This window comes from Gracilinanus agilis, chromosome 2, assembly GCF_016433145.1.
Source record: "Gracilinanus agilis isolate LMUSP501 chromosome 2, AgileGrace, whole genome shotgun sequence".
NCBI lineage: Eukaryota > Metazoa > Chordata > Mammalia > Didelphimorphia > Didelphidae > Gracilinanus > Gracilinanus agilis.
Genome location: NC_058131.1, coordinates 202,133,248 through 202,151,812, shown reverse-complemented (window position 1 = coordinate 202,151,812; position 18,565 = coordinate 202,133,248). Strand labels below are relative to the sequence as shown.

Below are 18,565 nucleotides of genomic sequence, written 5' to 3'. Positions count from 1 at the left end.
TGCCTTTCTGAATATCGTATTCCAAGCCTTATGGTCTTTTAGCGTGGAAGCTGCCAGATCCTGTGTGATCCTGATTGGTGTTCCTTCATATCTGAATTGTCTCTTTCTGGCTTCTTTTAAGATTTTTTCTTTTGCTTGAAAGCTCTTGAATTTGGCAATTATATTCCTGGGCATTTTCTTATCTGGATTGAATGTTGTGGGTGTTCTATGGATCCTTTCAATGTCTATATTGCCCTCTTGTTGTAGGACTTCAGGGCAATTTTGCTGAATAATTTCATTTAGTATGGAGTCCAGGTTTTTATTAATTTCTGGTTTTTCTGGAAGACCAATTATTCTCAAATTGTCTCTTCTAGACCGGTTTTCTTGGTCTGTCACTCTCTCATTGAGATATTTCATATTTCCTTCTATTTTTTCAGTCTTTTGACTTTGTTTTATTTGTTCTTGTTGTCTTGAGAGATCGTTAGCTTCTAATTGCTCGATTCTAGCCTTTAGGGACTGGTTTTCCTTTTCAATCTGGTCATTTCTAGTGTTCAATTTGCTTATCAGTTCATTTGATTTCTGAGCCTCACTTTCCAATTGCAAGATTCTACCTTTTAAACTGTTATTTTCTTGCCAGATCTCTTCCATTTTCCTCAGAATCTCAGTTTTGAACTCTTCCATAGCTTGTGAGGAGTTTTCCTTATTTGAGGAGGGTCCGGATGCTTGTTTGTTCTCCTCCTCTGTTTGCTCGGTTGTCTGGATTTTCTCTGTGTAAAAGCTGTCGAGTGTTAAAGACTTCTTCTTTTTGTTATTATTCTTTCTCTTCTGAACTTCCTGATGCTGAGTAGCCATCATTAGCCCAGCAGCTTCTCAGCTTTATCCTCGCGCTCAGTGTCTGTTCGCAATCTATTGGCTCCTGAGGTCTGAGTTCTGGTTTTTTCCAAGGTCAAGCCCCCTGGTGGGCCCTCTTGCTTGATCCTCTGCTGGAGGTTTCTTTACAAGTCTCAGGGCGCTGCTTCCACAGTCGTATACCCGTCTGCACTGGTTCCCCACTTAGGCTTTAGTTCCTGGCTGTGTTTGCCTCCACCCACGCCTCTGCTCAGCCGGCACTCTCTGCGCCCAGCGTCCTGCTCCGACGCGCGCGCTCAGATTTCGCGTGCTTTTTTTGACTTAATGGGGTCCTAAGTCTAGCTGCTCTCAGGAACAGGTCCCGGAGCTGCTGATGACTCGATGGGTGCCCCAAACTTGCCCTATTTCTTTTTAGCTGGGTTCGGAGCTATAGATGAGTGTGGAGGGGGTGGGGGTGGGGCGGTTGCTCAGCCCGCGATTGAGTGAGAGCCCTTTATAGCCTGGAAATGTCTCGATTCCACGTACCTTCCACGCTGTGCCCTGTTGTGGGGTTCCTCCGTTCGTCTGGACTTGTTTTTATGTCCCCTTGAGGAGTTTTGTGTGTTTCAGTCAGGAGAGGTTAAGAGCTGCTTCTTACTCTGCCGCCATCTTAACCCGGAAGGCAACAACCTTCTTCTTATAATACATTCTAGAATTTTCTGAACAAACAAAGCCAAGATCACTAACCTCTATTTTTTTGATTTTTGTTCTCATCTTTTTGAAAACCAGGCCCTTTTCTAAACTTTAAAGTTCCTCTACCATTTTTCATGAGGTTTCAAGTAACTCTACAATGACTGAAAATCCTATGTGCTGCCTCTTTAAGGATTTGAGGGTAGAGTTCATCTGGCACAGAAGATTAGAATTCATCAAGGACACCTAGAAATTCTCTTATTACCTCCTCACTAATCTTCAGTATCCATCCCATTCCAGTCATTTTTCTTATCTCATCCAAAGACCAGAAAATAGAGAAGCAAATGAAGAATTAAGTAGCATCTTCTTTGTTGCCAGGATCATCATCTGGCTCCCTGACTCAAAGGTCTTTTCACTTCTTTGACATTCCTTTTTCTCTCAGGATTTAAAAAAAACAAAAAAAACAACAAACCTATTTCTAATTAGTTGTTAAGCCCCACTGTTTTCTATCTTCTTGACATCTCTCTCATATGTCCCCTTCTCTCCTCTGACACTGCTCTTGACCCAGGGCAGGCCTTATCTTCACAGACCTTAATTAGTGTAACAACCTGCAGTGGAGGCCTACAAGCTCTAATTCAGGCAGTCAATAAACCCTTATCAAATACTTATTATGTGCCAGGCACTCTGTTAAGGGCTAGAGCAGTGATTCCCAAAGTGGGTGCTACCACCCCCTGGTGGGTGCTGCAGCAATCCAGGGAGGTGATGATGGCCACAGGTGCATTTAGGTGCATTTATCTTTCCTATTAATTGCTCTTAAAATTAAAAAAAAATTTAATTTCCAGGGGGCTAAGTAATATTTTTTCTGGAAAGGGGGCAGTAGGCCAAAAAAGTTTGGGAACCACTGGGCTAGAGATACAAAGAAAAGTAAAGTCCCTGCTCTTGAGGAGCTTCCAGTCTAATGGGGGAGAAAGCATGCAAAAAACTCTGAACAAATATGCTGCATATAGGAGAAATAGAATTGAATTTGGAGAGATTGAGAAACACCTGAAAAAGATGAGATTTTTAGATGGGATTTGAAGGAAGGTGGGAGATAGGGATGAGCAGAGAGAAAATTCCAATTATGGGAGACAGCCACAGAAAATGCATAGATGGAATGACTTGCTCAGAAACAAGCAAGAAGGCCAGTATCACTGGAATAAAGAGTATGTGAAGGAGTATAAGGTGATGGCAGAGGCTTTCAATGCCAAACATAGGATTTTGTATTTGATCCTGGAAGTGACAGAGAGCCACTGGAGGAGTTCACTGAATGACTGGGAGAGGTGACATGTAGGCAGACCCACCAGTAGGCTATTACAATAGTCCAGGCATGAGGTCATAAGAGCTTGTACTACAAGTAGAATAATGGCAGAATCAGAAAAGAGAAAGGTGAAAATTCAAGATAAGTTGTAAAGGTGAAATCAATAGGCCTTGGCTAGAGATTGTATATGGGGGAATGACAACTACTTTGTAAGCCTAAGGGACTGGGAGGAAGGTGTTCCCCTCTACAGTAACAGAGGAGAGGGAGGATTTAGGGAATAGCTTATGAGTTCTGTTTCAGACATGTTCAGTTTAAGATGCTATTGAACATCTAGTTTGAGATAACTGAAAGGCATTTCAAGTCTCTCCCCACTTAAATCTATTTCCAGTCAATCATCAAATGGATTTTCCTAAAATGCAGGTCTGACTGGATCATCCCATATTTGATAAACCCCCAGAGTTTCCCTGTTACCTCTAGAATAAAATATAAAATCCTATGTTTTGTAAAACCTTTCATAACCTGACCTTTCCCTATCTTTCCAATGTTAATGGTTTCTTGGCTTTTCCTCACACACAAAATTCTATCAACCAACTGAGCATTTTCACTGGTTGTCCCTCATACCTGAAATCCTCCTTCCTCATCTCTGTCTCCTGGTTTCCCTCAACTCTTAGCTAAATTCCTACCTTTTGCAAGAGGCCTTTCCCAGGTCTTAGTCCTAGTAACTTCCCTGTGACACAAACAACTTTTTATACATATACACACAGACTTTTTGTACATGTGTGCTATCTTCACCATCGGACATATGCCCCTCTTGTATTCACTGTCTTTCTAGTGCTTACCACAGTGCCTGACACATAGTAAGTGCTTAATAAAGGCTAGGTAACTGTCTTTTTTGTTGACTGCAGTTTTTTTGATCAGTCTCAGCTCATTCCAAGTTTTAGTAGACTTTAAACTATCTTTAGAGGTCTGTAATATATTTTTATGTGTATCTTTCGTTACTTTGCCCTACTTCCATATTCTTTGTTGTTTGTTTCAGTTGTATCCTACTATTTGTGACCTCATTGGAAGTTTTCTTGGCAAAGATACTGGAGTGGTTGGCAAATTCCTTCTCCAGCTCATTTTACACTTGAGGAAATTGAGGCAAACAGTTAAGTGACTTGGTCAGGCTCACACAGCTAGTGTTTGAGGCCAGATCTGAACTTGGAAAAGATCATGTACTGTTTCTTAAAAAAAAAAAATATAAGTTGTCCAGTGAGTACCCCAGGCGTCCACAAAAGACTTTTCAGACAAATTCTATTCTTCTTTCTCACTGGAACTGTTTCTTTTGACTCTTTAGAATTCCATTCTTGAGCATTTTCTATCTATCCCTCCTGGGGTGATTTTCCCTGTAGCATTTTAGTTCATGAAATTCTACCTATCTTTTCCTCTGAATTCTTAGAAAATCTCCATTCCTAAAATCTATGTACTGTAATAAGTGAATAAGTTTTAGATGTTATAAGGGAATAAGGCAATAGGGTGATATGAGACCAAGGGCTGGAGGTAATAAGGAAATTAAGGCAGAGGTAGGGTTGTAATAGTGGATAAGGCAGGCAAGGGACTAAAGGTAGAGTGAATAGGGGATAAGGCACAGTGGATAGGGTTTTTGTGGATCCCTAAGGCAGTAAAGTGAATAAGGAAGATACAATGGTGAAGGTACTAGATTGAGATGATAGGAGAGGTAAGGGAATGACTGAGTTTAGGGAATATAAACACAGAGGTATAAGGAGTTGTAAGGGCTAGGATGAGATACTTTGGGCAAACAACTACTGCTTGGGAAACACAGACTGGGACACAGGTTTGAGACAGAGACACTAAAGGAATCAGACTGAGCCCTCCAGATAGGAAGGGCACTTCTACTGCCAAAGGTTAGGGCCAGCCAAGAATGGCTTGAAACTGACTAGAGGGCTTTTTAGTCAGTTTCTCAGATTCACAAGGAAGAGTTCAGAGGAAGTATTGAGATCTCACTTCCTTCAAAATGGATGGCTCCAGCTTCCCTCAAAACCCAGAGAGAAATTATTCCTTCTCCCTTCTCCCTCTTCTATCAATCAACTAATAAACTAGCCAAAGGCTTTGATTAAGGGACAAACAGGGTTTATTGAAAGCTTCAGGTGGGGGAGGGAGACAGGAATGTGAGACTGAAATAGGAACCTGCCTAAATCAGCCCCGAGGTTTTGTAGCCTATAGGGTTAGGAAAGTTGGATACAATAATTAAAGAGATAATTTGTAACAAGGTAAGCCCTATTTGACTATGGGGAAACTAAACTATCAAGTTTGAAAACTAACACTCAGATCTACCCTTCTTTCAAAAACCCCAAGAGATTTAGGAAGGGAAAATGATGATGGGAACAAGGGAGGTTAGGGAGACTCAAAGGAAATAGTTAAACTAACAAATTTTAAGAGAAAAGCTGCAGAATATAGGTCAGGTTTTCAATCCAAAGATAGAGCTCAGATTGACCCTCCTACTCTCCACGAATCTCCAGGGTCAACTGACTCTCCTCAAGATTCTAAACCCTTCCTCAACTGTCAGAAACTCTGCAGAAAGGCTTCGCAGGGCTGACATGCACCCTATTTGCACTACAGTACATGCTTTCAAGTACCTCTAAAAGTAAATGTAACCTAGCTCCAACCTACCTTTCCTGTTTTCTTAGACTTTACTACCCAACACATAATCTTCAGTCTAGTGATACTGGACACCTGGATGCTCCACAAACAAGATATTTCAAGTCATCACTCTAGGCCAATGTTGGTGAACCTATGGCACACATGCTAGGGTGGGCTGCTCCTCTCTACTTCTCTATCTGAGAACATTTCTCACATGACCCTCCCCTTTGCCCAGCAGCCCAATAAGAGTGCTTCCTCCTTCCCCTATCTGGGCTAAGGCAAGGGGGCTGGGAGTGGGGCTCAATGCAACATGAGGATGCACTTTGGGCACTTTGTCTTTAAAAGGTTTGCCATCACTGCTCTCTCTATATTTTCTCTAGCTGTTCCTCATGCCTAGAAAGCTTTCCCTTTTCCTCTCTGACTACTGAACTCCTTCCCTAAGCCCTTTAAATTTCAGTGTTTTTCCTCTTTTAATTAATTCCTATTTATCTGGTATATAGGTGTTTGCATGTTGTTTCTGCTATTACAGTGATGGGCAAACTATGGCCTGCAGGCCAGATGCGGCCCCCTGAAATGTTCTATCCGGCCAAGGGAGACATTATTCCTAATCTGACGAATACAATGAGTAGAATATAATTCAATGAAACTTTGAAAGAGTTGCCTTGGAAAAAGACTGACAGAGGAGCATTTCCTTTCCTTTGGTCCCCTCTTTAAAAAGTTTGCCCATCATGCCCTACTGCCCTACTAGCCCTACTATTTCCTTGAGGGTAAAGACTATCTTTTCCCTTTTTTTTGGATCCCCAATTCTTGGCATAGCACTGAGGCACTTAATAAATACTTAATGATTGATTAAATCTCAGTTTCATCTCTAAAATGGTTATAATAATATTTGTGTTACCTATTTTACAGGGTTGCTGCAGAACTCAAAAATAATATGTAAACCATTATGAATCATCATCTAAATGTAAGCTATAATTTAAGAGATTTGAATAAAAACAATGCTTATAAGACCTGGCTCTCTATTGAGAGCTCATCAATAAAATAAGTTCAATATAATAAAGAATATACTCCATGTACTCCTTTGGAATAAATCTGAATTAAGGGTAAGAGTTGAAGGAAAAATTCTCTTGCTTTTCCTCATAGCATTAATAGTTTTGAGGACATAACATTGACCTAAAAAATAAAGCCGGGATGGCTTATACTTCTAAAATCCTTCCACCCGGATCCTTTCATCCAACTATATAACCCAAGTGGGAAATGGTACTTATCACTATCAATCTCGTTAACGCTTTTAAAATACCAAATTATTATAATGTGAAATGTTCTAAGTAAATGAGAATGGATGTGGAAAACTACTTCAAATCACCTAACCATTTCCAACTTTAAATTATCCTATACTTCAGTGATTCCCAAAGTGGACACTATTGCCCTCTGGTGGGTGCTGCAGCGATTCAGGGGAGTGGTGATTGCCACAGGTGCATTTATCTTTCCTATTAATTGCTATTAAAACTTAAAAAAATTTAATTTCCAGGGGGCTAAGTAATATTTTTTCTGGAAAGGGGGTGATAGGCTAAAAAAGTTTGGGAACCACTGCTATAACTGAATGGTCATTCCCAGGTACTACACAGATTGCTCCTTAATATGATTAGGTAACAATGAAAGAGGCACTCAAAAATAAATAAATAACTGTTTACACTCTGGAAAGGTGTTCAGAGTTTCTTCACTTCAAGTTATATGTTTCTTATCTCTGGAAAATAACTCTTAAGTACCACTGTACATGGCCAATATGGCAGCAAAGGAATATGATAAATGTTGGAGGGGAGGTGGCAAAACTGGGACACTAATACACTGCTGGTGCAAGTTGTCAATCGATCCAACCATCCTGGAAGACAATTTGGAATTATGCACAAAAGGCTTTAAAAGAACACTTGCCCTATGACCCAGCCATACCACTGCTGGGTTTGTACCCCAAAGAGATAATAAAGAAAAAGACTTGTACAAAAATATTCATAGCCTCGCTCTTTGTGGTGGCAAAAAAATTAGAAAATAAGGGAGTGTCCCTCAATTGGGGAATGGCTTAATAAATTGTGGTATATATTGGTGATGGAATACTATTGTGCGCAAAGGAATAAAGAACTGGAGGAATTCCACGTGAACTGGAATGACCTCCAAGAATTGATGCAAAGTGAAAGGAGCAGAACCAGGAGAACATTGTACACAGAGACTGATACACTATGGTACAATCCAATGTAATGGACTTCTCTACTAGCAGCAATGCAATGACCCAGGACAATCCTGAGGAACTTATGAGAAAGCACACTATCCCCATCCAGAGAAAGAACTGTGGGAGCAGAAATGCATTAGAAAAATTTATTATCATGTAGTTTGATAGGGATATGTTTGGAGTTTTGATGTTAAAAGATCACTCTACTGCAAATATGTGTGAAGATGTGATTGACTCTCCCTTTGCCTATTTTTGAATTAATCAACCAAAGCTTGAACACCCCTACTTGCAAATGGGGGGAGTTTGCAAGCCACTTAGAGAGCTCCACCCTTTCAACTCAATCAGTCAGAAACTTGTGAATCCTTTGATAAGAGTTATACCTTTATAGGATGAGAGGTAGAACCTACAAACACTGCCCCTAGGCCAGTGCTAAGCAAATTTAAAGACTGGAATTGGTTCCTGTAAAGTGGAGGAAGGGATAGAAAGTGTCATAAAAAAGAACTATAAAAGATGACGAATTTCCTGTGCAAGATGGCTTCGTTGTGAATTTTTGGGTTGGGGGATCTTCTCCTTCGGGAGTTTGCCTTGGGACTTTGGTCTTCAGCTTCATGTGTACCTGGGACTGTGGCTCTTGATCTTTTGGTAAGACTGCTCCTGGATCTCCTCCCTTTGGAACTTTAGCCTGGTGAGTGAAAAGCTGATCTTCTTTTCCTGGCTCTGGAGAGATTAGTTTGGGAGAGGCCTCCCCTTCCTGGAGGAGACCATGTGGATTGAACTGAGTCCTCTGGCTGAGGGTTTAATGAGTCCTGCATGGGTTGAGCTGAGCACCAGAGAAATATTTAGTGTGGTTGACATCTCCTTTATCCTCTTTTTCATTTCTCTACTTTCACTCTCTCCACCCTTTTTGTAAATAAAAGCACTAAGTCATTTTTGACTTGGGCTATATTAATTTTAAAATAGGAGACCACAATATTAATTTATAATTCTCATATATTTAGTCTAATCCCTTAATTTAATTCCTTACATATGAATAACATAGAAATAGGTTTTGAACAATGATACATGTAGACCCAGTGGAACTGCCTGTCAGCTTTGGGACGGGAGAGGAAAAAGCGGGGAGGGGGATGGATCATGAATTATATAACCATGGAAAAATATTCTAAATAAAAAAAGGAAAAGAAAAAGGTGGAGAAATGTAATCTGATGCTGAAACTTGACCTTTATAGGGATCTGAATAGCTCTGCTTTAGAAAGGGGCATTCATAAGTGAAAGTGGAAAACTACCATTCAGAAATGACTATCAGTATAAGTTCTAATATTTGGATTTATTTTAAGTCTATTTAAGTGATCCTTCACCTATTCCCTATAATAGGTAAAAATCCACAAAGTAGTGGGAGAGCAAACAGACTGATACTCCAGTCACTGAGCCAATCAATGCCCAGGATACAGAGCACAGTACTGGTGAGGGGCACTCATGGGTCCCCAGCTATTGGTTAGGATTTAGTTCAACCCCCTCCACCCTACTCCAGGAACATCATCTCTGTCTCAAGTCAGCTCATCGTTCCCAAGGGGAACAGAAGGGGTGGCCTGAAGCCAAAGGGATGGAGCCAGCCAGCCTCCCAGCATGAAAGGGGCAGCCAGGGTGGCTGAGCCTCTCTGTCTCCTGGCTAGCTGGGCACGATAGGGAAGGGCCCTTCTGTCTCTGGGCTCCACTTCTAGGGGCCCTGCTCAGCATCCCTGGTGTCCTTGGAAGTGTCCTGTTGATGTTGTGGGTATGTCTTCAAGAACTCATTGGATTTTGCTCCTACTGCTTGGTGTGACTCTTCTGTGTGCCAGGCCCTGCCCCCTCCAGCTTCTCTGCTCCCAATATTCCTGCTTATCCACATTCCAGCCTTGTCCTACCTCCCACAGGCTCTGCCCCAAGAATCTGTTCCTTCCCCTTCCTCTCTCTCTGTGGGTAGCCTCCCAGATCGGGTGAGCCCCTGCTTGGATCCCTCCACCCTTTGTTCTTGCCCCAGCCTGGCTATGTATCCACAGGCCTCATTCCTCCTCATGGTGAATGCATGTCTGAGCCTTAGCCTCCTCTTCTCCTTCTCCCTCCCCAAAGATGGTGAAGATTGAATTCTAGGTGCCAGAGCTACAGGCCTCAGGCCTCTAGTCAGCAGTCCCTTGAGACTCCCCCTTCCTCCCCCCGAGCTTGTCCCCATCCCAGAAGTTTGGACAGAAAGATACTCTCTCCCTTCTTAGCCCTCCTGTGCCCCTGGGGCCTCTTACTCAGTCCTGCTGTTCAAAGTACCTTGTCTGGGCTCAGCTGCTCTCTTGATTGGGCCTTGGGGAGGGGGGAGTTGCTGTTGGATTTTTTATTCAATAAACTGGGGATTTCTTACAAAAAATAAAATAAAATAATGCGATTTAGCAAAAACTTCAAACACACACAAAGCATTCCCATTGGGCTACTGGATGGGGGGGGTGAAGTGAGGAATATCTTCAACAAGTGTAGAGAGGGGGAGGTGAATGGCCAGAGTGCTCTGCTCCTCTCCAGCTCTGTTACCTGTGAGCTGTCCACCTTATCCCTGTGTGTTCCCATTGGCTGCTGGGCAGAGATGGAGGGGAGCAGCTCTGCCTGAGTCCCTCTGCATTTCTAGTAACAAACTCTGGGGTCAGAGAAGGTGGCACAAGTGCCACAGAGTGCTCTGCATGCCATCTTTGGCATCTGTGCCATACGTTATCCACCACTGATCTAAATTCTATTACTTAGTAGGTATGTAATGTTGGGCACTAAATATCTCTGGTACTCCATTTCCTTATCTATAAAATAGGGGAATGATCTACATCAGTGATGGGCAAACTACAGCCTGCGGGCCAGATGCAGCCCCCTGAAATGTACTATCCTGCCTCGGGACATTATTCCTAATCTGACGAATACACTGAGTAGGATACAATACAACAAAACTTCGAAAGAGTTGCCTTAGAAAAAGACTAACAGATGAGCATTTCTTTTCCTTTAAAAAGTTTGCCAGGCAGTTGGGTAGCTCAGTAGACTGAGAGCCAGGTCTAGAGATGGGAGGTCCTAGATTCAAATCTGCTCTCGGATACTTCCTAGCTGTGTGACCCTGGGCAAGTCACTTAATACCCATTGCCTAGCCCTTACCACTCTTCTGCCTTGGAGCCAATACCCAGTATTGACTCCAAACGGAAGATAAGGGTTTACCAAAAAAACACAAAAACAAAAACAAAAAAGTTTGTCCATCACTGGTCTAGATTATATTTAAAGTTCTAATCCTTCCAGTTTTAAATTTTAGGATCTTACTCCTCATTCACTAAAAAGCAAACCTTATCTGAGTGGGCAAATTTTATCATTAAATTCCTGCCTAATACTAATTAACCATAGTCAGCAAATATTATTTTTTCAAGTTAGCACACTCTTTCTGAACATCACAATTAAAAGTGCTATCTTATCTTTAAGCAGGAAATAATCATTGGTAGGTGGACTTTTTGGTTATGGTGAAACAGAACAATTAAAAAGATGTTTTCAATTCTAGGAAATAAAGATCACCGTATTGAGAGATTTACCTTACTACAGATGGTTTTCATGCTGTGAAGCCTATCAAGTGACTCTTGAGGGTTTCCCAGGTATTGTTGAAGCTCTGCATGCAAAATCCTCATTGAGAAAGGCACCATTGAGCCTAGAAGAAAAATTAAAATCTGTTCAATTCTTTTACTACTATGTATAATCCTTGAAGAAATTTCGACACATTTGGGTGTCTATATGGCCTAAAAGATAATGACAAAAGTATTTTATTTTCACCATTTACTTCTTATATGAAATAGGTAATAGTGCTAACTGTATAAAAATGTGTTCCATTTCAGTGTAGAACTGTGCAAAAATTTTTCAGTAAATAATAATCAAAGTACACAAGGATGCAGGTGGTGCAATGTAATGTAATCAGAATGTGAGGCTTTTTAGTCAGGAAGAACAGAGTTCAAATTTGGCCTCATATACTTTCTAGCTGGGTAACCCTGGGCAAGTCACTTAGCCTATGTTTGCCTCAGTTTCCTCATCTGTAAAATGAGAATATGTCCATCAATTGGGGAATGGCTGAACAAAGTGTGGTATTTGATAGTGATGGATTAATATTGTGCTAAAAGGAATAATGAACTGGAGGAATTCCAGGCGAACTGGAGAGACCTCCGGGAACAGATGCAGAGCGAAAGGAGCAGAACCTGGAGAACATCGTATACAGAGAAGGATACATTAAGGTACAATTGAACGTAATAGATTTCTCTACTAGCAGTGATGCAATGATCCAAGACAATTCTGAGGGACTTATGAGAAAGAACACTATCCAAATCAAGAGAAATGTTGGAGTTCAAGTTAGGAGCTTGACAAAGATAGGAGAGCAGTTCAACAGATTTTTGTTTTAATTAAGAAAAAATAATTAAAGACAAAAAGATGAGAGATTTAACTATCTACCCTAGTAATACCTAAAAACTACCTAAATCTTATATCAATATATAAACTACCTAACAACTATCCTTTGAGAAAGTCACACTAATAACTCTTCAGCCTAGCTAACCATGCTGAACCTACACTAATACACACACACACACACACACACACGTATTCTAACTCACTAAACAATGGACAGCTACCAACCCACACACTTTCCTTCAGATTTTACAGCAGCCATTTATTACAGCAACTGCCAGCAGCACCCTGCCCTTTATCTCTCACTGTCCAACTGTCATTCTTACATCATTTCCTCTCTGAGAGCAGTTTATATTTCCTTTAACTGTGGGCTGGTCTCCATGGTAACAGAACCTCTTATCTTTTAGCCCACTGAGCCAGCCAGCTCTTTCCCCAGTTATTAAAGCAAGGGATTAAGAATTCCCTTCTGCAGAAAGAACTGTGGGAGTAGAAACACATAAGAAAAACATATGACTGCTCATATGGTTCAATGGAGATACGACTGGGGATGTAGACTCTAAATGATCAGTCTACTGTAAATATTAATAATATGGAAATAGGTTTTGAACAATGACACATGTAAAACCCAGTGGAATTGCTTGTCAGCTCTGGGAGGGGGGAGGGAAGAGAAAAGGGAAAGAACATGAATCATGTAACCATGGAAAAATATTCTAATAAAAATAAATAAAATGGGAATAATAATAACACCTACTTCCCAGGGTTTTTGTGAAGCTCAAGTGAGATTTTTTGTTAATAGCCTTTAGTATAGTGCCTAGCACTTAGCAGGTTCTATATCTGTGGAGTGGAATCCTGGGGGTCTGTCCCCCAAAGTCACTCTAATGAGCAGACAGGAGACTTGATAAGATGCTGGCAAAAAAATGTGGCTTTTATTAGAGAAAGGGAGAGGACAGGGTCACTGCTCAGAGTGGTGGACTCAAAAACAATATCCAAGGGTTATACAAGTGAACTCAGAATTTATAAGATATTAATACAATGTCTCTTTAGTCAGTCACCACCTGGGTATGATACAATGTCTTTGTATGTTTTATATATATATATATATATNCTATGAAAGTCCAGGCATTGCTTGATTTATAAAATTAAAATTTGGTTAGTTAATGCTGAAGGAATGGAATGTTCTATGTAACTGATTTTTCATCTTAACTGTGATTTTGCTTCAGTTTCCTGTCATATCATGTTTTTGATATTTTATCACTTTTTTTAACCACTGCCCTTCTGCCTTTCTTCCCACTAGATACTGCCCATTTCCCTCTTTTAGTTTTCTCGCCTCTTGGGCCTGTATTTCTGAGTTTGTGGACTCATGAGCCCACCAGGTACAGTTACCATTTTAACTAGTTATCCCTTCCACAAAGAGGGATTAGGGTTAGGTCCCTTCATGACCTGGAAAGTGTGCATATAATTTTTTTGCCCTCCCTTCTTACCAGAGAAGTTTGATAAAAAATATTATGAGTGAATACCAAAGTCACTCTGATAAGCAGACAGGAGCGGACAGGGGCACTGCTCTGAGTGGTCAACCCAAAGCAATGTCCAAAAGTATACAAGTGAACTCAGAATTTATAGGAAATTAATACAATGCTTCTCTTTAACTCAACCTGTGTGTGTTACAAAGTCTGTGTATGTTATAGTTTTCTTCATCTTGTCCTAACCTCTTTAAGTTTCCCAGTATTCTTGAACTCATGGGAGCATTCCTCAAGTTTGCAATTTCTAACATAAGTCCGAGTTTAGACATGACCAAGGTCTTTCAGATGGAAACATTTGATACAGGGAGTTAAGACTGTCACTTTAGGTTTAGGACTTTCTTCATGGGAATTTTCCATCACCTCCTAGCTTCTAACTTCTTTAACCTTTTGAATACTGACGATCAGAGCTATTAGGAATCCATAATAAGAAAAAGGGGAAAGGGGGAGTTTGGAGCCCATTGGAAAAGAGTGCTAATTAGGAAAATTAAAGGTGCATATGTAAAATGCTGCTTGGGGAGGTGGATTTCTCTACTCTTCATAAAGAGAGATTGGCATCTCTCTTATGAAGGGCACCAATACCTTTCAATAATTTTCTATAGGAATTTGCCAATCTAAAATTACTAACACTAGCTAATATATCCTGGAGAATAACACATGATTCCAACCCACACATATATTAATATAATATAATATAATATAATATAATATAATATAATATGATATGATATGATATGATATGATATGATATGATATGATATAATATAAATGCTTATTCCCTTCTTTAATCCTTACTTCTATATAGTATTGTTCTAGGATGTCAAAAAACAGAGCGTAATTCCGATGCAATCTAGAATATTTCTTTGGCATAAAAAGTTTAATAATTCTATCTCACTAATAGGAAACTACATTCTACTTCATTTCTTACACCCATTTAGCTAGACAAACTCTTTTTTTAAAAAAAAAACCCTTACCTTCCATCTTAGAATCAGTACTATGTATTGGTTCTAAGGCAGGAGAGAGTGTAAAAGCTAGGCAATGGGTAAGTGATTAGCCCAGGGTCACACAGCTACGAAGTGTTTGAGGCCACATTTGAACCCAAGATCCTCCCATTTCTAGGCCTAACTATCCATTGAGCCACCTAGCTGACCCCTGGACAAACTCTTAAATACAGACATCCTAAATATAAACTATGGAGATTTCCAAGTACCTAAATATTATTTTCTTTTAATTTTATTGAAGAGACTTGAACCAGAGGTCATAGATTTACAGACTATGTAGGTAAGTTTTATATATACACCCGCCCCTCAACACCTCCTCCACACTCAATTCAAGTTTGGGTTCTTAGAACCCATTAAAGCACTAAGAAATGAAATGCTATATTGTTTTGATGAAGGAAAGAAATTCATAGTATGTCCCAGATGAGAGGAAATATATCGCTACAAGAACCCTTGGAAATGAGTATGAGAACTATGGAAAAAGTCTAGAGCATGAAAACTCTTAAACAAGTTTTGCCAGTAATCACTATGCAACACTGTTCCCCACTTCCCTGCCAACACTTATCTGAACATTCAGGGCCTGGGGTGATATTCAAGGACAATGAGAAGGGATTGGCACAAAGTGCTCTTGATGATCACCATGGGCCTCTCTTCTCTTTCCCACTGATTAGCCAAGAGTGGTAATGAAAATTTTGTGTATGTGGTATTGATCAGATGCTTCATTTTTTCCACTTGAGATTTGGATTCTTCCTGTAATTTTTTTGGCCTACCGCCCCCTTTCCAGAAAAAATATTACTTACTGCCCCCTGTCACATATTATCACTGCCCCCTTACAGTTTATTCACCACCCCCAAATGCACCTGTGGCCATCACCACCCCCCTGGATCGCTGCAGCACCCACCAGGGGGTGGTGGTGCCCACTTTGGGAATTACTAGTCTACAGAGATAGAAGTGCTTAGCAGTTTCCAGAGAAAGGGAGGGTAGTTGAACTGCATGCAAACTAACAGCAATTAACTCCAGGTATTAGGACTACTAGAATATAGTAGCCATAGTCTAAGTCATGTAATGGAAGTGGGGTAAACAGGCTGATAATAGGGGAGCTGGTGGTACCAGTAAGTCTCCTGGGCCAGGGAGCCTACAACTACAGTATTTGTTGATTTGAGACAGCCAGAGATGTGTGGGCCTGAGCTGAGATGTCCAGTCAGTCTCCCTGCTGTCTGTAGGCTCCTTTAAGGTTGGGAGTGAGGAGCCTCTCCCTGCTGGTGAGAAACCAGAAACAAACAGGAAGTGAACCAGTCTCGCTTCCTGAGTAAATGGATGCCTGGTCTAATTCCCTCTGGAGACAAGTGGTAGCTATCCTCCTTCTCCTCAGCCCCTTAGCCCTGGTTGATGTTATAAATGAACTATGGAAGCTCTCAGAATCAGGCAAGGGGCTTATTTAAAACACAAGGGTAAACTGAGGGAGGAGGGTTAGGGTCTGGAGAAGCTGTTGCTATGGGTGAATGGCCAGTGCTGGCAGAAGGCCTCAGAAGGTAGGATCAGGCTGAAGGAACCAACCCCTCAGCCAGAGATAAATTCCACTGCCCTGATATAGAGTGGTCTACCAGCTTGACAAAAGAGGGTAATGATTTGGTTTAGGGGTGTCCTGGCTAGCCTAACTTAACTAATTCCTTTCCACGTTCCACAACCCACCAACCACACCTCCTGGGGCCCCAAGGGGAAATCCAGGGGATAGCTGGATGTCTGGGTCAGGTCAAGGAAATCAGAATCCCCACGTTGGTTCTCCAGGGATATTTATAGTCCCAGCTCCAACAGTCAGGTCTTGAGACAGGCCCTTGCTGGGTCAAAGTTCCATTCCCCTAACTGCCAGGATTGCCTAAGGTGATTTTGCAAATGCAAGGGATCATGCATCAATCTTGCATTACAGTCAAAAAGAGAATTGCCAAGGACTTGCCTTCTAAGCAGTGGCTGTTAGTTGGGTATGGTCTAGGTCCCTGATGGCAAACCCATGGGGCCGCATGCTGAGGATGAAACATTTGCTGTAGTGTAGTGTAGATACTCTGTGCTGGAGGTCTGTAGGCCGAAACAACAGAACTCCTGCACAGAGCTTCTAGTTCTGGGACTTCTAGGCCGTTAGGGGATCTTTGACCTCACTTCCAGCTGGTGGAGGAGGGAGTGGCAGAATGCCGTGGGGGATGCATCTCTGGGGGCCCTGTGATCACCATTGCCAGCAACCACATCAACTATCATCCATTCTACTGTTCTGGGGTGTTGTGGATTTCTAGTTGACTATCATTACTGAGATAAGTGAGGGAGAGGCAAGGGCCTCCGCTATAGGTGCCGTTTTCTGCCATTGGAAATAGTGGCAGGCATCTTAATTTACATAAGGAATGCCATCTTGCAGCATAGTGCAGACTCCATTTCACCACTATTACTGTTGTGCATCCTTACTAACCCCTATTTTTGCTTATTAACCTTGCCCTTTCCTAAAAGATAGTTACATGTGCCATCTTGTGGTCAGTTAGGCTAGTTAACCCCTAATTTCCTGCAGGGCTAAAAGGCTATCTATAATTCTATCTTCTGCCACTGCCTCCCTGATGGAGAACCCAAAAAATAAAAAACCAAGGTTAAGTAAAGGAAGTGGTAGGAGCAGTAGCCGACCCTTTCAAGAGACACAGACTGAGATGTATTGTGGCATTATAGAAAAAAAGGCAGATCATTTTGCGTTCTATGTACTGAAATGGTACTAAATAGAACATGGAATATAATTAAGACATTTTGAAACTAATCATTCCCTGCTCTTGAAAAAAATGAGGATAAAGGAAGGAATACATTTCCAGGTGTAAGAGGGGAAAAGGGATTTTTGGGTAAATATATTTAAGATTGGTCGCCAGAGGATTGAACAATTATCAATCCTCAATTAAGAATAATCTCAAGTCAAAATTGACTTTTATGGAAGATTATTTACAATTGAGAAGAGAGAAAATAAGGAAATAAGAATCTAACACAGTAGGTAATTTACTACAATCCTCTAATTAATCCAGGTAGATCTAGTTAATCCTCAGCTGAGAGTCAGAGGGCCAGAGGCTTCATTCTTAGAATCTCTATTAAGGGGAAGTTCCTTAAGAGAAGTTCAGGAAGATTCAGTCTTTAAACTCACCTCGTGGACTTCTAAAGAAGATACTGAAAGCAGTCTCACCAAGGACTCAGCTTTTCCAGCCAGCACTCCTCCATAGACCAGAAGAGCTCCTTCAGCAGAAGACCTTCTCCTTTTAAAGGGGTCACTTTTTCTGTGATCCAATGGGTTTCCAGTTTTGGACGTGGTGACATCTCCAACATATAGTGCAGCTTAAATTCAGAGGTCAGCCTCGAGACGCTCTCTTTTTGCTACCTGAGCGGGCTCCCGGGGGATGAAGAGGAGTAGGGAAGGTATGGAACAAAATGGCGGAGGTGGGATTTTGAACTAGCCAGGCACATGGTCCTATTTATTTCTACCAACATGGACCTAAATAAAATATTAGTTTTCCTCATAATATCAGCCTTCATCAATTTTAAAAATAACAGTGTGGCACTTCCTGTGCCTTCCCCTAGTTTGTGTGTCCAATCACAACAGACGCTTCTTAGAGGACTGCCTAGGGGGGCAGTTGGTTGATTCTGATTCGTCACCCACTCTAGCACACATGGGTTATGGACCTTCCAAAATTGGAAGTGCTCTCAGCCTTCGTGATTAAATCTAAAGATGGGCAGTGTAGACTTACTGTAATTATCACACAGGCAGCTACACCTTTATAAGAGCCAATCTAATTCCATCCTTAAATTTGTAAGAGGCTCTACAAATTTAATATCTACAAGTTTGAGCATCCATAGCTCAGCATGGAAAAGCACTCAGTGAGGGAGAATTTATTAAAGAAACTTTCCTAAGATGGGCACCAGTTTTATTACACAATATGCAGAATAAAGATGC

At 41.2% G+C, this 18,565-nt stretch overlaps 1 protein-coding gene across 1 annotated transcript in view; it reads right to left on the bottom strand.

Annotated features, from left to right (window-relative positions):
• TRAPPC12 (trafficking protein particle complex subunit 12) overlaps positions 1-18,565 on the bottom strand; it is a 172,173-nt gene that overhangs the window by 64,448 nt on the left and 89,160 nt on the right. The window contains exon 5 of the mRNA XM_044663615.1: positions 11,231-11,343. Within this exon, the coding sequence (XP_044519550.1) occupies positions 11,231-11,343 (113 nt within the window). The remainder of the gene's footprint in view (positions 1-11,230; positions 11,344-18,565) is intronic.